Source organism: Zootermopsis nevadensis, unplaced genomic scaffold (genome assembly GCF_977971745.1).
Source record: "Zootermopsis nevadensis isolate Lab colony 2312 unplaced genomic scaffold, Znev_1.0 Znev_ptg000021l, whole genome shotgun sequence".
NCBI lineage: Eukaryota > Metazoa > Arthropoda > Insecta > Blattodea > Termopsidae > Zootermopsis > Zootermopsis nevadensis.
Window position 1 is genome coordinate 277,587 of NW_028259153.1, and position 10,585 is coordinate 288,171.

The following is a 10,585-nucleotide window of genomic DNA, read 5'->3' on the forward strand; positions in this document are numbered from 1 at the left end:
TGTCAAATCATCATCTTAGTTTTTTAATAAACTTCATGGCATTTATACAGAGTACTTTCAATGGTTGGAAGATTGGCTTAGTTACAGACATAAAGAGCCACGTTTAATTCCCTGAATTTGAATGCAAATAAATTAAGCATTTATCACACTATAATCCACCAGCAACATTTACGTGCCAAGTCAATAATAACTTACACATATATCTGAGCCTGTTAATTTTATAATTTTATAAAATCACATTTCACCACCACCAGTTTCTTCAATTCCTTGAAGGCGCAATTTGTTAATCTGAAATATTTCTATGAAGTTCAACTGTTAAAATAAAGAGAAAAATGTTGAATTGGTTTTATGGCATTAGGAGTACATGTTCTTTCGTGGTAACTGAAGGTAAGGACATGCCAGAGCCTGTCAACGATGCTTCGGTTCATAACCTTGCTCATCTGGTGGATTAGACAGCCAAATCAAACGAGCTAAATTTGAATCTACGAGGCAAAAATCAGTTAGTTCATAAACTTTTAAGTCATGTCAAATCCTTCCAGACCAAACATCACCTCTGGGAAACTCGACTTTAGCATTCTACTTTGCAACACCGGTCTAACCTCGTAACATATTTATAGATTCTTTCCAGATTAATTATGTTCACTAAATAATATAATAATGTCAATGAGAGATTTCAAGAATGTAAGAGCCAAGAGACAAGATTCAGCCCCTTTTAATATCATAGTTGACAATGCACCACAGAGGCTCCAAATGGAGCTGCATGAACTAAACACAGCAAATCAGAAGTCACATAAATCATCATTATTATACTATTACTAATCACTGACCAACGACGAATTCACATAACTGGCAGCAGTTTTCTAGGAAGGAAGTTTGTCTGGTAGCACCTATAAGTATTGTAGCCCTCGGTAGACCAGTGGTTAGCTGCATTTAAAGGTATTACATCTGCCGTGTCTCAATAAATAAATTTACATACAATTTAAAATTTGTAAACCCCCTAAAAAACCGCAAAAACTGTCTTACACTCAAAATTTTAAAATTTTAAAAATCTTTAAAATTTCGAAATACAGAATTAAAAACTTTATAATTCCCACAAACGAAAGCCCAACATTTAAAATTTGTATTTAAACATCTATCCTAACCTAAACTGAAATGAAACATAACCAAACATAACTTAACCTCACTTCCCTTAACTGTCATTTTGTCATCACCGCTCACAGATATTAAAAAATACAGTAAATACTGAGGTCATGCACAATAGCACAACCTCCATACCACATTTCATCATAATGTGTCCAGTCATTCTCGAGTTGAACTGACTGGACAGACAGATCAACTCAACCAGCCCATAATGTGTTCTCCCTATGCACTTCATGCAAATAACGCATAAAAAGTGACACTACTCTTGAAATGCTTTGAAGTAAATGTTTATAAGTGGAAAAAATTAACTGACAAAGGGGACACCACATGAAGGCCCCCTTCACAAATGATCGTGCTATGCTACAGACTGACCTGATGTAGACGATAGCCCCATTAATGTGGAGTCTCTTCCAACCGAATGGCACCGTTATAGTCGGCACCACTGGCTGCACAGGAACCGACGAAACTGTCGGTTGAATCAAGTTGTTATTGTTCAATGGTCCAGTATTTGGAGGAACTGCCATAGCTAACACAATATTGCCAAGTTGCTGCTGTGAAAGTGATATGGCACCACTGGGTGTTCGCACTATTCCCGCAGCCTGAGAACCAGACTGTTGTACAGTCACACCATTATTTAGCATCACCATGCCTGCAGCACTGTTAAGACCAGGGTGGACAGCAGGACTCTGATGAACTAAACTATTGTTCCCGCTCGTAACTAAATGAGGGTTATTCACTGGAGTCAAATGGTGACTTGCTGCTGCAGGTGGAAGGAGCAAAGCCAAAGAGTTTGTACCAGCATCTGGTTGACTGTCTGCCGAACTTAAACTGCTACAACTTGATTCGGCTGTTTCCGACCGGACCGAATCACATCTTGGGAAGACGACAGTCCCACTTGAAGGTGTTGATGAACCGGCAGTGCCCCCATCACACCCCATCACAGCCACTACGTTAGCGGCATCTCCACCTTGAGATGTAGTAATAAAATTAGTTGCCGCAAGAGCCTGAGACACTGAGGAACTATTGCCACCACTTTCGTTGCGTGCATTATTCTTCTGGTCAGGCCTGCTGAAGAATGTCTGGGCGCACGTAACAGCGACGCGCTGTTGCTGTTGACGATGATGTTGCTGCTGCTGTTGATGATGTAGCTGTTCGTGCACGAGGGCCTGGGGAGGCTGAGGCACAACAGAATACCCATTACAGAGCTGCTCATTAGAATTACTGATAATGCCGGAAGGTACCTCAATATTGCCTGGACAAACAGCCTGCTGCTGTCCAATGTTTGGATGGCCTCCTAAATTCACAAGGTTTTTAACAGATGTACCATTTCCAAATCCTTGGTTCAAAATTGCATCAGTGTGACCAACATTATTATTGCTACATGCAATGTTATTTATGATATTTGAACCATGACTATGTTGGAAGCCATTAGTTTGCACAAGCCCACCTGGGGTATTTGTCGATGCATAGAAACTTGCCTGCTGAGGTAAGGAAATATTACCAATGAGGCCATTGCTTGTAGGGAAGTCCTGAGTTTTAATTACAGGAGGTTTGACATTTTTCATGGGTGCCCCTATGGGGGCCACTGATTGCGTTGAAGGGTTGAATGTTCCACCATTCTGTTGGGACTGTTGTGGAGGATATGAAGCAGTAACATTTTGTTGATTAACTGCTGTAGCATATGCTTGAGCAGAAAAATTATCATTTGACACATACACTACAACATTCTGCACATTTGGTGGTTGTTGATGGTGCTGAATGTGATTTTGAGGAGGCTCAGGCTTGCCAGCCATTGTCTAACGGTGTTGCCAACACAACAGCCACCACCATCACTGACACACCACATGTACATAGGCACGCCACTATTCCTGGTAAACTCTGAAATTAATGGAGAAGTATAAATTAGTATCATCATAACCCACAAATCTTGCATAATGATAATTTCATACCGCTATACTGTTTCAAATTTCACTTTATGTTCCTTTCAAATGGAATTTTGCAATTAACCTGACTTTCACTCGCACTTATATTTAAATATTCCTCAAGGACCATTAAGTAACAAATCCACATACTAAATTCCGCACAAATGCAGAAAAACTGGCAGTCGGTAACATTAATATGATCGAACATTACAAATATATAACATAACATTCAATGATATAACCTCATAATGGACGTGCCAGTTTTGCTATACTCAAACCTACGGCTTATGCATTACACAAATCACGTAATGAATGCACTTCATGTTACATGTCATAAATATGCAGATTAACATACCTGCATGACGTATTTGATGCATATGTTTGTATTTCCGGGAAGATGTTCCTTCCTGACATTACACTTCAAACAATATGCACAACTACAAGGGCCTATCCAGGTATTCGGCTGTTGTTTTGATATCAATGTCATCAACACTGCATCCCGTAAACTGCCCAACACCTGCGCGAAATCACTTCTGTTTTCAACCGTCTGCTTTATAATGATACACTAAGAAACCAAACACTTTGTTTACTGACACCTTAAAATTGTAAATTTGATCTGAATTCACATAAATGACATAAGTAAATACAATACGGAATAATCCTTGCTTTCCCTCCACAATATTTTCGCATATGTAATATCGGAAAAATATGGTTCCCTTCCTTCACTCCCAGAATTCCTTGCGGTACTCGACGGCTTATTAGGTTCCATGATGCAATTCAATAAAACAACTGAAATGTAAAAAGCGTAATCATGGCAGTGTTCACGAATCTATACTTGCCAACGTGTAATTCTATGTTTAATATCTAATCGACAACAGATATAAAATTTGTTTTCGTATAATACAGAAAATTAAATGTAATCTGATTTTATTTATTTAATTTGCTAGCATGACAGAGAAACACTGTTCGAATCTATTCGAAATTCGGATTTCAACACAATGGAAAGCAACTGGAACTTTTTTCTTTGTACATTTTTTGCCGGGATAGTTTGCTAATTCAACACAAGAGCGAAGCACAAGCAAGTTCTGCTGCAAAGTACATGGATATCTGGATAGAAGATAAAAAAAGGAGTAAGGACTCTCATGTTGTGCGTGGTGTGGTGCTAAATATACTAAGTGTTTCATAATATCTGATAATTTAGTAGTGTGTACATAAAACTTCTTCCAGTACGGAACATAATCTAGGGGTGTTGCTTGGACTAGAAGTGGTTAATCTGTCAGATTTATATGAACGTCATCGAACGTAAGAGTCCTTGTGGTTAGCACTTCTTCGTGTGGAGAGGTCTCAGGTTTAGATCTGAATGTGAGCGTTGATATTACCAAAATACTACTACAAATTAGGATAATAGCATATCTTTCCATAACCTTTACAGCTCATTAATTATTATTCCTATTCAATGCCATTTGATTTGAGCTGCTGATAACTAGTTACATAAACTACAGACAACCTCCATTACAAATGCTAATTTAGTTCTTTGGTATTGATCTAATAAAACCAGTTATTCCATATCCAGTTCACTTGATTTGCTGCATTTGGTTGTTTACCTTCTGTATGTGTGTCTTGTATTGTTCTGAACCTTATAATCTCCTGGAACTGTATTTACTCCATAGTTTGTTGGTATTGAATTGTTGAACACATGCTTCTGCCACTGAAGCAAATCACTTGTCTTACATGACTGAATGCTGTCTTGCAGTTCCAGCAACTTATATCACCCCTCTGGAGTGTATGCATATTGTGCTTGCCTGTGAGGAGTGAAAAGGTGAACTCTTTTGTATATCTAATGAGAACATCTTCATAAAAGTCAGGCATGACATATATCCACACATCACTCATTCCCCTAAACGTGGTCTCATATCAGTTCAAATAAAACATGATCACTACCTAAATTAAACAGCCATCATTTAATGTATGTGAATAATAAATAAACATCAAATTTAGTAAAGGAAATTGAGTAATTTGCAAACCTGTTTGCAACAGAAAATAAGTATCTTTAATAGACTACTATAATCTTTGAGTAAATTGTCTTATGTAACCTAGCAGTTCATAAGAAAAGGGTGAATGTGTTCTCCAGTTCTTAAATGATTGAGAATCTCTGTTGCTGGTTGTTACTTCTTCGTGCCTATCAGCAGTATTACACAAGTAATCGAAAACTGTGGCAGTATAAGATGTACACCATAAATGCATCTGAAATGAACCCTTTTTAAACATATAATCTTGGTACTGCTGTAAAGGTTACAAGGGAACATCAAACAGTAATTCTGAATGCAAACATATGAAGTCCCTGATTATCCCAAGATGTCTTTGGTTTATGATCTGGGGGGTGGAGGGGTGTTTGTATATATTTTCTTCTCTCCCATCATTACTGAACTGAGTTAATTCAGGTCTGGAAGAAAACAGACATCACTAAATGATGGACTACTGTAGTTTCATAAGTGATGTGCATTTATACAAGTATATGACAGATCGCATGTCAATAAACTTTTCATGTTTATGTAGCACATTCTAAGTTCCCACTCTAGCTACAGTGACATCTGTGTGCTGCGACTTATAAATTTAAAAAAAAACAATGGAAAGTAACCCAGGATAATAATTATACACAACATTTTTGTACAGTGTAATTTTCTTTTCAATAAAAATTTGTGATTTGTCATCATCGTCATACAATTTGTAGCCAAACAATTACATCAACAGACAATGTTACATTATATTTGTTTACTCGGCATTGTTGTACCAATAACAATGCCGAGTAAACAAATGACTTATGACTTGAGTAAGACACTAAACTAGTGTCTTACTCAAGATTTTAAAACGTAAGGAATGAATACTGAAAAGTGACTTGTAAAAACCCTACTAACATTCTGCTAGCAATAGTCTCTAAACTTGGAATTTTTCTATTGAACCTTGGCTACCGTCAGGCTCAATTTGATTCTGGAATCTTTTGCTAGAGCAGTCTTTGAGAAGCTGACACTGCAACTCAGTCAAGAAATTGCCTTTTTCGGAACCCGAAGGTTCATTACCGTGTTCACAAGTGTCTGCCACCAGTCCCTACCCTGAACCGGTGAATGCCATCAACATGAAATATCCAAGTTCCATTTTAATGTTATCCTCCTATCCAAGTCTGAGGCCGTATGTGATAGTTCATAACATCCAGCTTTTACGGTGAGGAATTGTTGGCTCCCATCCAACCAGGCCTTGTCAGCTGTTTAGGACTCCCTATTCAATATATTCACAACTACCCTCCATTGCTTTGTGAAACCTTCAGGGCGGTCATGGCGCAGCTGCCAGCATCTCGGCCAAACTCGATGTATTAATTTAGTTGTCATATATCGCACCAGGCATCCGTCCGACAGCGCTTCCAACTTGGCATCGCTGCCAAGTGCTAATGCTACTGGCATCGTTGCCAAGGCCAAATCAACATCACACGACAGTCTGAGGCTAGTCCATTGACGTCCGTGCGTATATGTGCTTGTGTTCTTTAAAACATGGACAATTTCGACACGGAAAGTTTGGTAATTGAAATTCAGTCCCGACCATCATTATGGGATTCATCTGGTATTGAATACACAAACCGGGACTTGAAAAAAAGAAACTGGGAAGAACTTGTGCACATATTTGGAGGAGGAGATTTATCTATAGCAGAAAAAAAAGAATTAGGTAAGAAGTGTTTCGATGGCTTTATTTGTGGGGCCGCTTTCCAATATGGCAACTTGATTTTTAAGCTTTTTTGTTTATCAGTTTATACAATCTATATATCTATCGATATATCACCACTTAATATTAACAGTATATGTAATAATGAAAAATAAGAATGTAATTCTGTTCACGATTGCAAAAGTTGTATGTACAGAAATAAATCGTATTTGCGTTTTCAATCTGAAGTGCATTAATAAGTTTATTATTAAGTAATGATCGCCGGTCCACTTCTTAATTGCTATTGGTTCAGGGAGACGCGCCTTTAATGCGAATTTAAAAAAAGTGGTGTGCGCGATCTTATCTCTCCGAAACTTACACTTATTAAGTACGGTACCACGATATAAACCCAATATGCTCAATGTTGTTCAAAAACTTGAAAGTCGGGTTACCAAATTGGAAAGTACAGCCGTATTTGTACTTACACTGCATAAACGTAATATATGAAAAAGCGTTACACAGTAATTTGAAATTATATTTTGCCATGTCAATTTATCATCCTATCCTGCCATGGCAAAGGATTATCATTGACAAAATAATTTGCAAATTTGCCGCGAATAGTAAGTGCTGACCTTCCCCCTCTAGACAAATCTCTGCCCATTTCCATGTCACTTTGAAAGCCTGTCACTTGTAGAGTATCGTCATACTTATAACCCTCTCTTGAACATACAAAATTGTGCAGGACACAGCAAGTCTTCACAATTTTTATCGCTAAAGGTATATCAACATTCAATGGACGATGAAATATTCGCCAAATGCACATTCAATATATCATCGAGCCCTAGATAGTCTGTAATTAAATGTTTTTTTCTTATAACTGAGATTGTTGCTACCATGTGGATGCACAATGTTTACATGTAAGCCAAATGCTTCATCACCCACTATTACATACGGGACTTCAATTACACCATTTTCTGAAAGTCGCTTTGGCTTAGGAATGTGTAAGGAGATTCTGAGTTTCTCGTAAAGAGTACTTTCTTTAAATATAGATGAATCACTACTTTTCCCGTATGCACCCAAATATATATATATGTAAATTTACAATTTGCATCGCAAACAGCAAGCAATATAATAGAAAAATAATGTTTATAATTATAACAAAGTGAACCAGAGTCGGCAGGATGAATAACTGTTTCTCCCATCGATTGCGCCAATGCAGTGGGGAAAGTTAGCATTTCTTTCAAATCCTGCCGATATTATCTCCCATTTGTTATCTGTAGTGGGCATTTACAAAGATGTTTCCAGTTTGCGCCAAATCACATTACCCACCTCTCGTATAATTTCCGTAATTGTCGAATAACCGAGTCGAAAGTTGTAATGTAGGTCCATGAACGTACATGCAGTCTCTAAGTACCTGTAATGAATGAAAACAATTTATTTTTCAGGTCATGAATTACAAAAAAGGTGGAAAAACTTAAGAGGATGCTACATCCGAGAAGTGAAACGTCAAAAAGAAATAAAATCGGGGTCTGGTGCTGGTTCCCGCAAAAGCGAATATGTGTACTACAAACAGTTACGGTTTCTACAAAAAGTAGTAGCTATCAGAGACGCAGATGTCAAAGAAGAATCCACAGACAATTCTCGAAATGAAGAAGCCCAAACACAGGATACAGAAAATAATGTAGAAAAGCGATCTCGGAAAAGAAAAAGGTTTCAGACAAAGCAACAAAGTATTCAGAATGAAACTGATCCTTTGGTGGAAGTTCTGAATAAATCTACTGAAAAAAGGGAGCAACACGAAAAATCTGAAGATGACGAAGATAAAATGTTCTTGCTCTCTTTGCTGACTTCATTGAAATCAGTTCCCCCCAAAAAGAAAATGACATTAAAAATTAACATCATGTCTTTAATAAATGAAGTCATGCAGGAAAACCCGCGAGGAAGATCAACATTTCGTTAACGCGGTGGCCGCCCTAATCCACATTGGTACCGAGACGGATATTGGTCTTGATCGCCTGCAAGTAATACTACCGATACCTTTATAGAACTGCGTCAGTAAATTATGTGACTGATGCAAGGAGGTTTTATGAGAAATGTTCGATTAAAGTACAAATAATGTGAATTAAGAAGAAACCTGCTTTTATAATGTTTTATTAAATAACGTTTGTTCATGTAATATTACATGTGATTCGCAAGAACTGAAACATTTCAAATTCAATAATGCACAATGTGTATGGACGTTTAACAATGCAAAGTGTGTGTATGGAGAATTTTTTTTTTACTTATTTCTTTGTTGCAGAATTGAAATTCACTCCAGGTATGTAGTTTTGATAAAGGTAAATCTCATTCCCTCCAAAGTGATAAAAGTGGACATTTCTCCTTCCTAATAACCCTTCATTTCTTGATCTGATAATGTTGATTTGTTGAACAGGGTTGTAGTAATTATTGTTTAATAAATACTGCTTTTTATTTTATAGTCACTAGCTTTCATAAACACAGCATCCGCAATGAAAATCTATAAAAATTACAGGAATATAGTAAAAGACAATACTAACCTTACTGTAACGAACAGCTTCTCTTCAGGACTGATGGACTTTCACAGAATGGTATCTTGTTTTGTCAAATAATTTTCACATATAGTTAATAATTCGTCAAATGATCCTATGGATAAACGCAGATAGCTAAAGAACTTATCAGGATATTTTCTTAAATCAGAGTATTTTTTGCAGAACATTCCACTTGTAGGATGGTCGGCTACGAAAGGATGCACCCACAATCTCTGTTTCCTTTTTAACTTTTGTTTCCTACTCCGCACGTACGCAATTATTGCTATTACCTCTTCAACATCCATCTTGAAACTGCTTTTCGCTCGACTGGCGTCTTTTCTGGCAGCTGGACGCCATGGCCTCGCTGTTGGTGTCGCTGCCATGGCATGCTGGTGCCATACTGCCCTAAGATGTACCTTGCGTTGGTGACGAGGGACCCACCCACTCAGCATGGGTGTTTTGATATGTACTCCTTAATAGCATTCAGTCATCAACTTTCAAATGTAATATTAACTATGTCTTGGGTTATACTTTAGTCCATTATCCCAACATACACTCATGAGGCTGTTCATGTATTTTAAAACTGCGGTCACCGGGATTGACATTTAGTGAGAGTTGTTATGTCAGATATGACTGAAACATGTTCACAGTTTTTGCATCCACACATGTAACAAATGGAATAGTTACACATCTACTTCATTTTTAACATACCAAGAAAGTATGTTGGAGAATAATGTTTTACAGACAACTGTTTATGGTTACTGTTAACATCTGAATTGCTTCTGCGTCTCAGAAACCATAAACTGATTTTCTTGCTATTAAAAAGTATTGAACTACAAGATACATCCTAGTTTTAGGGGTTGCAAATCTAGAAAAAGTGTACAGCTTATATTTGCGTAAATACAATATTACGTCGCACAAACCACATTAGCCGGCCGCAGATTGAGAACACACAGCGTGACTTTCAATATTGCATGATTAAGAAACCAGTTCCATCATTCTCAGTGGATAGCAAAGACTCTACAGCATGGCCACAAACTGACCAACAAACAGATTTTCCAAACTTTCAGGCTCAGACATCACGATATCTAATTTGTCCCTGATGGTAACTATAATAGTGATATTACAACTGAAATGTCAGACTATTTTCAAACAGCAAGTCAATCGAGTACCAAGAACTCTGCTTTGAACTCCATAATGCTACAGCTCCACCCAAGTGAATGAGTCAAGTTCAAATTTTCAGCAGAAAAAACACTGGTAATCAACACTAAGACCTTTAAAAAATGC

The 10,585-nt window shown here is 37.4% G+C and overlaps 2 protein-coding genes across 11 annotated transcripts in view; one reads left to right on the plus strand and one right to left on the minus strand.

Moving 5' to 3' along the window:
- LOC110837716 (uncharacterized) overlaps window positions 1-3,841 on the minus strand; it is a 104,710-nt gene extending 100,869 nt beyond the window's left edge. For all 3 annotated transcript variants that reach the window (XM_087352447.1, XM_087352445.1, XM_087352446.1), the window contains exons 1-2: window positions 3,418-3,841; window positions 1,513-3,018 (exon numbers count right to left, since the gene is read on the minus strand). In XM_087352447.1, coding sequence (XP_087208573.1) covers window positions 1,513-2,933 — 1,421 coding nt within the window. In that variant the 5' untranslated portion in view covers window positions 2,934-3,018; window positions 3,418-3,841. The remainder of the gene's footprint in view (window positions 1-1,512; window positions 3,019-3,417) is intronic.
- Window positions 3,842-3,857: 16 nt separating this feature from the next.
- On the plus strand, window positions 3,858-9,228 carry LOC110837715 (uncharacterized). 8 transcript variants are annotated; one of them, XM_087352455.1, is made up of 4 exons: window positions 3,887-4,424; window positions 4,733-4,881; window positions 6,458-6,776; window positions 8,198-9,228. In XM_087352455.1, the coding sequence occupies exons 3-4, from the start codon at window positions 6,605-6,607 to the stop codon at window positions 8,710-8,712; spliced, it is 687 nt and encodes a 228-aa protein (XP_087208581.1). In that variant the 5' UTR covers window positions 3,887-4,424; window positions 4,733-4,881; window positions 6,458-6,604; the 3' UTR covers window positions 8,713-9,228. The 8 variants fall into 8 exon arrangements, 7 of the variants coding, with proteins under 7 accessions (XP_087208581.1, XP_087208582.1, XP_087208584.1 ...); XM_087352456.1 differs by having other exon boundaries at window positions 4,816-4,881; XM_087352458.1 differs by having other exon boundaries at window positions 3,887-4,364.
- The last annotated feature ends 1,357 nt before the right edge of the window (window positions 9,229-10,585 follow it).